The sequence below is a fragment of the Schistocerca cancellata genome, unplaced genomic scaffold (genome assembly GCF_023864275.1).
Source record: "Schistocerca cancellata isolate TAMUIC-IGC-003103 unplaced genomic scaffold, iqSchCanc2.1 HiC_scaffold_1096, whole genome shotgun sequence".
NCBI classification, from domain to species: Eukaryota; Metazoa; Arthropoda; class Insecta; order Orthoptera; family Acrididae; genus Schistocerca; species Schistocerca cancellata.
Genome location: NW_026047095.1, coordinates 407,074 through 422,165, shown reverse-complemented (window position 1 = coordinate 422,165; position 15,092 = coordinate 407,074). Strand labels below are relative to the sequence as shown.

Here is a 15,092-nt window from a genome sequence, read left to right as displayed (position 1 = left end):
GGTGGGAAAGAGGCATAAAAAGACAGCAGCAGTCAGAGGGAGATGCTGAGTATGAAAGCTTAACTATAAAGAGGAACCGGGAAAAGGAGTTATATTGTTCTGTGTTAAAAGAGCTCGAATACGTTCTCATGCCAACATTTTTGATGAGGGAGGAGGAATGAGGACTGAGGCACCTGGTTCCCCGCTTTCCTGTAGGACTCTTTGGATGCGAATTTTTCTGCTTTGACTGTAGCATTTCTCTTCTCGTCATTAAATACTCCTACGTGGAGTGTTAATACGTCTCAAAATTTTGAATAAATCAGAAAATCTGTGTCGTGTAACTACAGAACTTTTTCTGTTCTCAGGGGACCTACTACATTAATGGATTAATGCCACGAGGAATCAGATTAAAACACTTCGCCATGCTTCCTTACGGGAAGTACAAAGCATATTTAAAGAGTGTGAAGGACGGAGAAAAAGTGATCTGTGTAATGACGATTGGCAAGGTGAACGAAGTTGGATATATCTAAGGTAAGAAACTAATATCTGACGCACTTGCGATCCCAAGAGCACACTTTGTTCACAGTTTGTGGAAAATATAACTTACTTGTCACTGTTGTTGTTGTGGTCTTCAGTCCTGAGACTGGTTTGATGCAGCTCTCCATGCTACTCTATCCTGTGCAAGCTACTTCATCTCCCAGTACCTACTACAACTTACATCCTTCTGAATCGGCTTAGTGTATTCATCTCTTGGTCTCCCCCTACTATTTTTACCCTCCACGCTGCCCTCCAATACTAAATTGGTGATCCCTTGATGCCTCAGAACATGTCCTACCAAACGATCCCTTCTTCTGGTCAAGTTGTGCCACAAACTCCTCTTCTCCCCAATCCTATTCAGTACCTCCTCATTAGTTATGTGATCTACCCATCTAATCTTCAGCATTCTTCTGTAGCACCACATTTCGAAAGCTTCTATTCTCTTCTTGTCCAAACTATTTATCGTCCATGTTTCACTTCCATACATGGCTACACTCCATACAAATACTTTCAGAAATGACTTCCTGACACTTAAATGTATCTCGATGTTAACAAATTTCTCTTCTTCAGAAACGCTTTCCTTGCCATTGCCAGTCTACATTTTATATCCTCTCTACTTCTACCATTATCAGATATTTTGCTCCCCAAATAGCAAAACTCCTTTACTACTTTAAGTGTCTCATTTCCTAATCTAATACCCTCAACATCACCAGACTTAATTCGACTACATTCCATTATCCTCGTTTTGCTTTTGTTGATGTTCATCTTATATCCTCCCTTCAAGACACCATCCATTCCGTTCAACTGCTCTTCCAAGTCCTTTGCTGTCTCTGACAGAATTACAATGTCATCGGCGAACCTCAAAGTTTTTACTTCTTCTCCATGAATTTTAATACCTACTCCGAATTTTTCTTTTGTTTCCTTTACTGCTTGCTCAATATACAGATTGAATAACATCGGGGAGAGGATACAGCCCTGTCTCACTCCCTTCCCCACCACTGCTTCCCTTTCATGCCCCTCGATTCTTATAACTGCCATCTGCTTTCTGTACAAATTGTAAATAGCCTTTCGCTCCCTGTATTTTACCCCTGCCACCTTTAGAATTTGAAAGAGAGTATTCCAGTCAACATTGTCAAAAGCTTTCTCTAAGTCTACAAATGCTAGAAACGTAGGTTCGCCTTTCCTTAATCTTTCTTCTAAGAAAAGTCGTAAGGTCAGTATTGCCTCACGTGTTCCAGTATTTCTACGGAATCCAAACTGATCTTCCCCGAGGTCGGCTTCTACTAGTTTTTCCATTCGTCTGTAAAGAATTCGTGTTAGTATTTTGACTTGTCACTAAATTCTGAATATTCTTACTGCTTCTGCATTCAATAACTTAATTTTGCAAACTACTATACAGGAAGCACGTCCTTAAAGTTCTCCAAATCATTTTTTACTTATTCATGAAACGGCTTTCAGCATGACGTGGAAAATGAATGACGCTAACACACATAACAACAGGTACTTGTTACATCGAAAATGCTAAGAAAATGATGATATATAGTGTGTCTAGAAAGGAAACGATTACACTTTTATGCCAAGTACAGGTAGTTAATTTAACTAACTCTGATTAAGTTATACATGTGAGCATAGTTATAGTCAACAAAAGACGAAAAATAAATCTGAATACATAGCTGTACTCTTCACTGATGTGACGAAAGTCATGGTATAGGGGATATGCACATGTACAGATGGCAATAGTATGCTAGTTGGAGCTAGACGCATGGGACACTCCATCTCGGAAATCGTTGGGGAATTCAATATTCTGAGATCCACAGCCTGAAATTTCAGGTGTTACCTCTCACTACGGACAACGCAGCCTCCAACTGCATTCACGTAACGACCTACAGTGGCGTTTGCGTAGCGTTGTCAGTGCTGACACACTAGCAACACTGCGTGTAATAACCGCAGAGATCGATCAGTTTGGGACGTACGATGAACGTATGCGTTAGGACAGTGTGGAGAAATATGGTGTGAAGGGCTATGGCAGCAGACGACGGACGCGATTCCCTTTGCTGGGCTCTTGACCATATCGGTCTGACACTCCAAGACAGGAAAACCGTAGCCAGGCCAGAAGAGTACCGATTTCAGCTGTTATGAGCTGATGTGCAGACCGCACGAAGCCATGGATCCAAGTTGTCAACAGGCACTGTGCAAGCTGATGATGGGTCCATGATGTGGGCTGTGTTTACGTTTAATGGACTGGCTTGTTACCTCAAATCCAAACTGAAAATTAATTTAACATATACTGGGTGGTATGTTTTTCTAAGGCTCAGGGGTTTTAAGTGATACTTTCCAATATTTGAGGTTGCTTTTGATAAGCATCAGTGCATAATTTATGAAGTTCGATTCATAATTTATTTAACGTTACAATTTGCATTATATTCGTACAAGTTGTTAAAATATATAAGGCTTTTAATAAGTAATGTCAATGATGGACAAAATTATCCATCGACTTTCACATTAAATCCTTCTCTATCCTTGTGGTTTTATTCCATCTGATATTTCCTATAGTTTAACTGGGTCCAAGATGAGCCATGGTCTGGAGAGAGGGGCGTAGCAGTGACATGGTGTCCAGTCAGGCTCCTCTCAGGGAAGAGGGAGAGAGTGGGGTGAAATGGTTCGAATGGCTATGAGCACTATGGGACTTAACATCTGAGGTCAGCCGGCCGGAGTGGCCGTGTGGTTCTAGTCGCTACAGTCTGGAACCAAGCGACCGCTACGGCCGCAGCTTCGAATCCTGCCTCGGGCATGGGTGTGTGTGATGTCCTTAGGTTAGTTAGGTTTAATTAATTCTAAGTTCTAGGCAACTGATGACCTCAAAAGTTAAGTCGCATAGTGCTCAGAGTCATTTGAACCATTTGAAACATCTGAGGTCATCAGTCCCCTAGACTAAGAACTACTTAAACTTAACTAACCTAAGGACATCACACACATCCATGCCCGAACCAGGATTCGAATCTGAGACCGTAGCAGTCGCGCGGTTCCAGACTGAAAGAGTGGGGTGAGGCGCAGCGTCCGCTTGTGGCAGGCACGGGCCACAACCTAAGTATTGTTCGAGCTGGGCGTCTGGGCACTGCATTCTGTCAGCTTTTCTCCTAATGTGGCCCGTGCGATATGGGCTACAGGCTTGCTCCACCAAAGTCGTCTAATGTTCTCGAGCAGAATAGGTTGGTTGGTTTGTGGGATTAAAGGGACCAGACTGCGATGGTCATCGGTCACCTTTTCCAAATACTAAAAACACCCACAGAGAATAAAAACGAGTAACAGAATAGATCACAGTCAACACAGAACAAGAGAGACTTAGACAAAGACCAGACAAGTCAAACTAAAATCTCACAAATGTGTGACGGTGGTTGGCCGACCATAGAAACAAAAAAGGAAAAGCCAGCAACCGAGAAACGCAGTATAAACTCAGATTAAAATCGTAGGCCAATGGCCAGAATCAACACAAACGAACATAACAAACACTCAGAGTAAACGATAAAAACCCCCTGCCCGAATAAAATGCAAAACTAAGCGAACCATAACAGGGTCATCAGATAAAAGGGCAGGGAGCGTATCAGGCAGCGCAAATGTCTGCCTGACCACAGCTAAAAGGGAGCAGGCCAACAAAATGTGGGCCACTGTCAAAGCCGTCCCACAGCGACATAGAGGAAGGTCCTCCCGGCGCAGTAAATAACTGTGTGTCAGCCGGGAGTGGCCAATGCGGAGCTGACAAAGGACGACTGAGTCCCTGCGGTTGGCTCGCATGGATGACCGCCACACAGTCGTCGTCTCCTTGATGGCACAGGGTTTATTGGGCGTGATCCGATCGCGCAATTCTGCGCCCCAAAGCGCAAAAACTTTTCGGCGGAGGACTGCCCGCAAGTCAGTCTCTGGGAGGCCAACAATCCAGAGATGGCTGTCTCGTGGCCTCTTTCGCCAGGCGGTCAACATGTTCATTGCCCGGGATACCGACATGACCGGGGGTCCACACAAAGACCACAGAGCGGCCGCAACGGGCAAGAGAATGCAGGGACTCGTGGATAGCCATCACCAGACGAGAACGAGGGAAACACTGGTCGACAGCTCGTAAACTGCTCACGGAATTGCTACAGATGACGAAGGACTCATCTGAGCGGATATACTCTAGGGCACGAAAGATCGCGACCAGCTCAGCAGTAAAAACGCCGCAGCCAGCTGGCAATGAATGTTGTTCATAGTGATCCCCTAGAGTCAGAGCATAGCTGACAAAACCAGCAACCATCGAGCCATCGGTGTAAACAACTCCAGAGCCCTGATACATGGCCAGGATGGAATAAAAGTGGCATCGGAAGGCCTCTGGAGGGACTGAGTCCTTCGGGCTCTGTGCCAAATCGAGCCGAAGGCAAGGGCGAGGCACACACCGTGGGGGCGTGTGCACAGGTACCTGGAAAGGAGGTGGAATAGGGAATAACCCAACCCAGAGAGGAGCTCTTTGATGCGTACGGCGATCGGACAACCCGATCGGGGCCGACGTTCTGGCAGATGGACGACTGACTGCGGGAACAGGACACGGTAATTTGGATGCCCGGGCAAGCTGAAAACATGGGCAGCATAAGCATCCAGTAATTGTTGGCGTCGTAACCGCAGTGGAGGGACACCTGCCTCCACTAGTAAGCTGTCCACAGGGCTGGTGCGGAAAGCACCAGTGGCAAAGCGTATCCCGCTGTGGAGAATTCGGTCCACCACCCGCAATGCAGATGGGGATGCTGAGCCATAAGCCAGGCTCCCATATTCCAGATGGGACTGGATTAACGCCTGGTAGAGCCGCAACAGGGTAGATCGGTCGGCGCCCCAGCGGGTGTGGCTCAAGCATCTCAGAGCGTTTAGATGCCGCCAACACGCCTGTTTAAGCTGCCGGATATGAGGCAGCCAAGTCAGCCGGGCATCGAAAACTACACCCAAAGACCTGTGGGTCTCAACCACAGCAAGGAATTCGACGGCAAGATAAAGCCGCGGCTCAGGATGGACTGTTCGGCGCCGGCAGAAATGCATGACGCGTGTCTTGGCAGCCGAAAACTGAAAACCATCCGCTACAGCCCTGTAGCTGACGTTCAACAGCCGCAATGCCAGTAGAGCTGTAGTAAAGGCAGAAGTCGTCAGCATAAAGGGAAGCGGAGACTGAATTTCCCACGGCCGCAGCGAGCCCGTTAATGGCTATTAAAAACAGGCAGACACTTAAAGCAGAGCCCTGTGGCAAACCGGTCTCCTGGACGTGGGAGGAACTATATGAGGCCGCGACTTGCACGCGGAAGGTACTAGACGACAGAAAATTGCGGATAAAAATCAGCAGAGGACCCCGAAGACCCCCTTCCATGAAGCGTAGAAAGGATGTGATGACGCCATGTCGTATTGTAAGCCCTCCACAAGCCGAAAAAGACAGCGACCAGGTGCTGACGGCGGGCAAAGGCAGTACGGATGGCCGACTCCAGGCTCACCAGATTGTCGGTGGCGGAACGGCCTTGATGGAACCCACCCTGAGACAGAGCCAGAAGGCCCCGAGGCTCCAGTACCCGTTGCAAGCGCCGGCTCAACATCCGTTCAAGCAACTTGCAAAGAACGTTGGTGAGGCTAATGGGACGGTAGCTGTCCACCTGCAGAGGGTTATTTCCAGGTTTGAAAAAGGGGGTGACAATGCTTTCCCGCCATTGCGACAGAAACTCCCCCTCGACCCAAATACGGTTGTAAAGGTCGAGGAGGCGTCGCTGGCAGTCCATTGAAAGGTGTTTCAGCATCTGACAGTGGATGCCATCTGGCCCACAAGCGGTATCAGGGCAAGCGGCTAGGGCACTGAAAAATTCCCACTCACTGAATGGAGCATTGTAAGATTCAGAAGTGTGGGTGCAAAACGAAAGGCTCCGACGTTCCAACCGCTCTTCAATGGAGCAGAAGGCATGGGGGTAATTCGCAGAAGCGGAACTGATAGCAAAATGTTCTGCTAAGCGGTTTGCAATGACGTCGGAGTCAGTACAAACTGCTCCATTCAGTGAGAGGTGGTGGTGGTTGTTGGGATGTTTAAGGGGGACTAAACAGGTAAGGTCATCAGTCCCCCATTCCAAAAACAGGCGAGACATAAAGTCATGGAGCAGATAAAATCCCAAGGGGAAGGAGACTCCCCCCCTCCAGGCACTAAAGAACACAAATTAGGCAACGAACACTAAAAAAAGGAGAGTACAGACGAACACCAGACAGAAAGAAACACAAGAAAAGAAGATGGCCGGAGACTGGTGGACTGACCACATGAACAAAAAAAGGGAAAGAGTCAACCATCCAACGACACACCAAAACAGCAACAAATATTGAGAGACGCGAGGAAAAAAGACACAGAAAGGGAAAGGTGCAGGACCCCCCTAAATGCAACCATAAAAAGGACTACCACGGATAAAAAGTAAAACATTGTCAGCCATGGAGGCATCGTCGCATAAAATCAAAGGAAAAGTGCCCGGAAGGTTAAAAGACTGCCGGAGGGACACTCCAATAAAATGTGGGCGACCGTCAGCCGGGACCCACACCGACACAGGGGGGGATCCTCCTGACGCAAGAGATGGCCGTGCGTCAGGTATGTATGGCCGATGCGGAGCCGACACAGGTTAACAGAGTCCCTGCGAGAAGACTGCAGGGAGGAGCGCCACACATCGGTCGTCTACTTGACAGCCCGCAGTTTATTAGGCGCTGTCATGCATCGCCACTCAGCAGACCACATCCCAAGCACCTTACGGCGCAACACCAGCTGCTGATCGCGAGCCGTGAGGCCGATTTCCAAAGCTGGGGCGTCGATCGCCCCTTTGGCCAGCCTGTCAACACGTTCGTTCCCTGGGATGCCAACATGACCTGGCGTCCAAACCAAGACCACCGAACGACCAGAACGGGCAATGGCGGAAACAGACTCCTGAATAGAGGACACCAGAAGGGAAGAGGGATAGCAGCGGTCAATGGCCTGAAGGCTGCTCAGGGAGTCACTGCAGATGACGATGGACCTACCTGAGCACAAACGCATATGCTCAAGAGCGCGCAATATGGCCACCAGCTCTGCAGTAAAAATACTGCAGCCAGCCGGCAAGGAGCGCTGCTCAACATGGGCAGCGTGAGTAAAAGCGTAGGCAGTGCGACCATCAACCAGGGAACCATCAGTGTAGACAGTCTCACATTCCGAAAATGAGGCGAGGAGCGCTAGAAAACGGCGACGGAGGGCCACAGGCGGAACCGAGTCTTTGGGTCCCTGTGCCAAGTCCAGACGGACAGACGGACGGGACAAACACCAGGGAGGCGTAGGTGCACGGACCCGGATGGGAGGCAGAAGAGGGAACGACCCCAGTTCTGACAGCAGGGACTGGACGCGGACAGCTGCAGAAAGCCCAGACCTAGGTCGCCGTTCGGGCAGATGGAGGACCATGGCAGGGAAAAGCAGGCGACGATTGGGATGGCCTGGCGAGCAATGCACGTGGATAGCTTAGTCGGCGAGCAGGCGATGGCGGCGAATCCGCAGCGGGGGAACCCTGGCCTCCACCAGTAGACTATCCACGGGGCTTGTACAAGAAGCGCCAGTTGCAAGCCGAACCCCACAGTGGTGTATGGGGTCCAACAACTTCAACACTGAGGGTGATGCAGACCCATAGGCCAGGCTCCCATAATCAAGCTGGGACTGCACAAGGGCTCTGTACAATCGCAGCAGCGTGCAGCGATCTGCACCCCAAGACGTGTGGGTAAGGCAGCAGAGGGCGTTGAGGTGCCGCCAGTATTTTTGCTTCAGCTGAGTGATATGAGGAACCCCTGTGAGCTGGGCATCAAACACGAGTCCCAAGAAGCGGAAAGTGTCCACCACTTCAAGCAGGTGGCCATCGAGGTAAAGTTCAGGATGAGGGTGGAACGTCCGACGCCTGCAGAAGTGCATAACTCGGATCTTGGCTGCAGAGAACTGAAAACCATGAGTCAGAGCCCATGATGCTGCCTTGCGAACGGCGACTTGCAGCCTGCGTTCGGCGCCTCCCGTAGTCGTGGAGCTAAATGAGATGCAGAAGTCGTCGGCATACAGAGAAGGAGACACCGACGACCCCACGGCTGCAGCCAGACCATTATTGGCCACTAGAAATAAGGAGACGCTCAACCCCGATCCCTGCGGGACCCCATTTTCCTGTATATAAGATGAACTAGAGGCGGCACCGACTTGCACCCGGAAAGAGCGGCGCAATAAAAAGGTTTGAAGAAGAGCCGGGAGCCGACCACGAAGACCCCACTCATACAACGTGGCGAGGATGTGATGCCTCCATGTGGTGTCATACGCCTTCTGCAGATCGAAAAATACAGCAACGAGATGCTGACGTCGGGCAAAGGCCGTACGGATAGCAGATTCCAGCTGCACCAAATTGTTCGTGGCAGACCGGCCCCGACGGAAGCCACCCTGGGATGGAGCAAGGAGACCGCACAACTCAAGGACGCAACAGAAACGCCGCCCCACCATACATTCGTGCAATTTGCACAAAACGTTGGTGAGGGTAATGGGACGATAGCTGTCCACCGCCAGTGGGTCCGCACCGGGCTTCAAGATGGGGACAATAACACCCTCTCGCCATTGCGACGGGAACACGCCCTCGCTCCAAATGCGGATAAAGATGGATAGGATGTGTCTCTGGCAGTCCCTGGAGATATGCTTCAGCATCTGTGCGTGGATGCAGTCTGGTCCTGGTGCTGTATCAGGGCAATCGGCGAGGGCAGTGAGGAATTCCCTCTCGCTGAAAGGAGCATTGTATGTTTCAGAACGACGCGTGCCGAACGATAACGGCGTCTGCTCGGCTCGCTCCTTGAGAGAGCGAAAGGCGGGGGGATAAGTTGCAGTCGCAGAGCTCTGAGCAAAGTGCGCAGCAAGGTGTTCAGCAATGGCGGCAGCGTCCGTGCAGACAGCGCCGTCCAAGGAGATCCCAGGGACAGCCATAGGGGTCTGGTGTCCATAAATCCGCCGTATCTGGGACCACACGAGTGAGGGGGAGACACGGGAGCCCAAGGATTAGACATACCGCTCCCAGCATTCCTGCTTACGCCGTGTAATAAGACGACGGGCGAAGGCACGGAGCCACTTAAAGGCGATGAGGGTCTCGAGAGACGGGTGCCGCCTATGACGCCGGAGGGCCTGCCTACGGTCGCAAATAGCCTCAGCAATCTCCGGCGACCACCAGGGTACAGCCTTCCTCCGAGGGAGTCCAGAAGAGCGGGGGATGGCAGCCTCGGCCGCCGAAATGATTGACGTGGTTAAGACACGGACCACCTCGTCAATGTCACCCTTTGGGGGAGACTCAACGGTTTCCGCGGAAGTTAAACTTGACCAGTCAGCCCTGTGGAGAGCCCAGCAGGGCAGGCGCCCAGAAGAATGACACTGGGGCAGTGACAAATAGATGGGAAAATGGTCACTACCACACAGGTCAGGATGCACTCTCCAGTGGAGGGATGGGACAAGTCCGGGGGTGCAAAGAGAGAGATCGATGGCCGAGAACGAGCCATGGGCCACACTGAAATGCGTGGGAGCACCGGTGTTCAAGAGGCCAAGGTCGAGCTGAGCCAACAAATGCTCTACGGCACGACCGCGGTCATCGGAGACAGTCCCACCCCATAGAGGGTTGTGGCCATTGAAATCGCCCAGCAACAAAAAACGTGGCGACAGTTGGGCTATCAGAGCAGCCAGGACATGCTGCGCGACAGCACCATGCGGTGGAAGGTAAATACTGCAGACGGTAATAGCCTGTTGCGTCCACACCGGAACAGCGACAGCCTCTAAAGCTGTTTGTAGAGGTACAAACTCGCTGTGAAGAGAGTTAAGGACAGACTCGCTGTGCAGAGTGTGAAGGACATATATGCAGACGCCACCAGACACCCTTTCATAAGCTGCCCGGTTCTTAAAATAACCCCGATAGCCATGGAGCGTGTGGGTTCGCATTGCTGGAAACCAAGTTTCCTGCAGAGCAATGCAAAGGAAAGGTTGAAGGCTGATAAGTTGGCGGAGCTCAGCTAGATGGTGGAAGAAACCGCTGGAGTTCCACTGGAGGATGGTATTGGCCATGGATGGGAAAGGCGTGAAGGGACTGGGGAGGCAGATTACGCCTCCTGGGCCCCTGCTGCTACTGAGTCACCACCTGGACAACAGCCATCTATTGCGTCTGAGGGACTGGCGAGATCCATGTCCTCAGCGGACGCCAAGATCTCCACCTCATCCTCAGACGCAGAGCTTGTAGGAAGCTGCGGAATTGGTGCCACCGCAATGTCGGTAGCCTTGGGGAGTTTCTTCTTCTTCTGCTTCTCGCGCTGTACCTTTGGTGGATCAGGCTGGGAGGGCGGCACTGAGTCAGTCTCAGGGACAGACGATGACCGTGTGTCCCGACGACCAGGGACCGGCGGTTGTTTAAGCCACTTGCGGCTGTCGGCCTTGATACCAGTCGGAACTTGAGAAGGGAGGTCCCCAAGGAACCCCTTCCTTACGAGAGTAGCCGAAGAAGTCTTACGCTTCTCCGGCTGGGAAGGGGGAACTGATGTCCCCAATGGTTGGGGGGGTGTTGTTCCTGAAGTAGATGGAGCAGGAGCAACAGTGGGTTTAGTGCCCCCCACCATCAATGTGGCAGGTGTGGGACTTCGACTCTGAGAGCTGACTTGAGCAGATGGAACTGTAGCAGGAGTGACAGTTGCGGCATAAGAAGCTGTCATGCGCACTGGATGAAGCAGATCATATTTCCGCTTCGCCTCAGTATACGTCAGGCGGTCGAGAGTCTTGATTTCCATGATCTTCCGTTCCTTCTGCAGAATCGGACAGTCTGGCGAGCAAGGCGGATGGTGCGCACCACAGTTCACACAGATTGGAGGCGGGGCACAGGGATGATCAGGATGGGATGGTCGACCGCAATCGCGACAGACGAGGTCAGAGGCACAGCGTGAAGACATATGGCCAAACTTCCAACACTTGAAGCACCGCATCGAGGGAGGGATATATGGCTTGACATCACAACGGTACACCAACATCTTCACCTTCTCAGGTAACGTGTCACCCTCGAAGGCCAAGATGAAGGCACCGGTGGCAACTTGATGATCCCTCAGACCCTGGTGGATGCGCCGGACGAAATGGATACCTCGGTGCTCCAAGTTGGCGCGCAGCTCGTCATCGGACTGTAAAAGGAGATCCCTGTGGAAGATAATGCCCTGGACCATATTCAGACTTTTATGGGGCGTGATAGTGACGGAGACATCCCCCAGCTTAGTACAAGCGAGCAAGGCCCACGACTGGGTGGAGGATGCCGTTTTTATCAACACCGATCCGGACCGCATCTTGGACAAGCCCTCCACCTCCCCATACTTGTCCTCTAAATGCTCTTCAAAGAACTGAGGCTTCACGGATATAAAAGATTCCCCATCAGCTCTGGTACAGACAAGATATCTGGGCGAATACGTCTCACTGTCATCCAATGCCTTTCGTTTCTCCCATGGTGTGGCGAGGGAGGGGAACGATTTGGGGTCATTAACGTTACCTTGAAAATGGGCCCTCGAACGCTTAGAGACTGCTGGTGGCTGGCAGCAAGAGAAGATGTGCCACGCTTCATTGCGTGTTATCCACCCTGATGCCACCTACTCCGACCAAGGGCCCTCCCCACAGGCGCCACCCAGCCACAGCAAAGGCCACCTGGCAGGATGGCCATTGCCGGGAGTCCCGATGCCCTAGGGAGATGGGTATCTACTCCTTGGCATAAGTGGGGAGTTAACGGCGCAGGCATCAGTAGAGCGATCCCTGTGTTGTCAGGGGGCTACAACCAAGAGGGTACATGGCGGCACCACCACAACGGACTGGCTACCGTGCTGGATCTTAGGTGCACGAAAGTCCAAGGTCGTCGTGGCAGTTAAAAGCAACACTGCAGAGTGCAGTGTGGTAATCGTACCCAGGGACGTATCCTCGCCCAAGAGATGGAAAACGAGCGGGACATCATTGCAACGACGAAAAAGCCGGCTAAAGGTCTCAATGCATGACGGATACAGTGCACCATGTAAGGCGCCCTTCCCCAATTGGCTCGCTCTTCGGAATAATTCAGAAAGATGGAGGTCAAACCCGAGAGGGGACCATCACATAAAGCCGAAACATTTGAGACTCCTTTTAGTCCCCTCTTACGACAGGCAGGAATACCGCGGGCCTATTCTAACCCCCGAACCCGCAGGGGGCATTCAGTGTGAGCGCAGGGACGCTGACAGGGGTTCGATAGCCATAGACTCGTCGAATCTTGGCCCAGACCTGCGATGGAGTGACATGGAGACCAATGGTGGACACATACCGCTCCCAGCACTCCTTCTTGCCTTGGCGGATAAGGAGGCGGGCCCGCGCACGCAGTCGTTTTAAGGCGATAAGGTGGTCTATGGATGGATGTCGCTTGTGACGCTGTAGCGCCCGCCGGCGATCTTTAATCGCTTCAGCGATCTCAGGCGGCCACCAAGGCACAGCCCTCCGCCGAGGGGACCCAGAAGAACGGGAAATGGCAGATTCGGTGGCAGTAACGATGCCGGTGGTGACCGATTGAACCACCGCATCAATGTCATCACTTGAGAGAGGCTCAATAGCGGCAGTGGAGGAAAACAAGTCCCAGTCTGCCTTATTTATACCCCATCGGCTGGGGCGCCCAGAAGAGTGACGTTGTGGCAGTGACAGAAGAATCGGAAAGTGGTCACTGCCACACAGGTCGTCATGCACACTCTATTGGACAGACGGAAAGAGGCGAGGGCTACAGATCGAAAGGTCAATGGCAGAGTACGTGCCATGCGCCACGCTGAAGTGTGCGAAGGAACCATCATTTAAGAGTGAAAGATCGAGCTGTGCCAATTAATGCTCAATGGTGGCGCCTCGACTTGTTGCCACTGACCCACCCCACAGAGGGTTATGGGCGTTGAAGTCGCCCAGTAACAAGAAAGGTGACGGCAATTGGGCTAGCAGCGCAGCCAGCTAATGCTGCGCGACATCACCATCCGGTGGAAGGTAAAGACTGCAGACGGTAATAGCCTGTGGCGTCCACACCGTAACAGCGACAGCCTCTAAAGCTGTTTGTAGAGGGACAGACTCGCTGTGAAGAGAGTTAAGGACAAAGTTGCAGACGCCACCAGACACCCTTTCATAAGCTGCTCGGTTCTTATTATAACCCCGATAGCCTCGGAGGGCGGGGGTTCTCATCGCTGGAAACCAAGTTTCCCGAAGAGCAATGCAGAAGAAAAGGTAAAGGCTGATAAGCTGCCAGAGCGCAGCGAGATGGTGGAAGAAACCGCTGCAGTTCCACTGGAGGATGGTATTTTCCATATCTGTGAAAGGCATGACGGGACTGGGAAGCCAGATTACGCCGCTGGGTCACCTGCTGCCTCTGATTGAGCACCTGTGCTAGAGCTATCCATGACGTCTGAGGGACCGGCGAGATCGAGGTCCTCAGCGGACGCTAGAATCTCCACCTCGTACTTGGATTTCTCATGCTGCTCCTTGGGTTTAACTGGGTGGGAGGGCTTCACCGATTCAGTCTCTGGGACTGAGGAGGATCGTGAAGCCCTTCGACCAGCTGATTGTGGGCACTTACGCCACTGTCGGTCGTCGCCTTCCCACTGGTGGAAACCTGGGAAGGGAGGGACCCAAGGGACCCCTTGCGAGCGTGAGAAGCCGAAGAAGTTGGACACTTCTCCGGCTTAGAAGCAGGGACGGACGTCCCTGACGGGGGGGATGGTGTTGCTCCTGAGATAGGTGGCGCAGGAGCAACCCAGTGGGTAGAGCCCCTTATTGGCAAGGGGGCAGGAGGGGTTGTACCACTCATCGATCCGGCTGGAAGTCGCGAAACTGATGGGGCGAGCACAGGTGTTGTAGCAGCGGCGTAGTAAGATGTCATTCTCACGGGATGTAATCAGTCGTATTTCCTTTTGGCCTCAGTATAAGTCGTCCAGGGTCTTATATTCCATGATATTGCATTCATTCTGGAAGATTCTGCAGTCTGGCGAACAAGGTGAATGGTGCTCCCCACAGTTGACACAGATGGGAGGCGGGGCACATGGAGTATCGGGATGAGACGGGCGTCCGCAATCTCGACATGTGAGGCTGGAAGTGCAGCGGGAAGACATATGGCCGAACTTCCAGCACTTGAAGCACCGCATCGGGGGAGGAATATAGGGCCTGACGTCACATCGGTAGACCATCACCTTGACCTTTTCCGGTAACGTATCACCCTCTAAGGCCAAGATGAAGGCACTGGTAGCTATCTGATTTTCCTTCGGACCCCGATGAACGCGCCGGACGAAATGTACACCCCTGCGCTCTAAGTTGGCGCGCAGCTCGTCATCAGACTGCAAAAGAAGGTCCTTATGGTAAATAACTCCCTGGACCATATTTAAACTCTTATGCGGTGTGATCATAACAGCAACATCCCCCAACTTGTCACAAGCAAGCAACCGTCGTGACTGGGCAGAGGATGCCGTTTGGATCAGGATCGATCCAGAGCGCATTTTTGACAAGCCCTCCACCTCCCCAAACT

At 51.9% G+C, this 15,092-nt stretch overlaps 1 protein-coding gene across 2 annotated transcripts in view; it reads left to right on the top strand.

Moving 5' to 3' along the window:
- LOC126154581 (uncharacterized) overlaps positions 1–15,092 on the top strand; it is a 129,747-nt gene that overhangs the window by 88,428 nt on the left and 26,227 nt on the right. For both annotated transcript variants that reach the window (XM_049916157.1, XM_049916156.1), the window contains exon 4: positions 345–510. In XM_049916157.1, the coding sequence (XP_049772114.1) occupies positions 345–509 (165 nt within the window). In that variant the 3' untranslated portion in view covers position 510. The remainder of the gene's footprint in view (positions 1–344; positions 511–15,092) is intronic.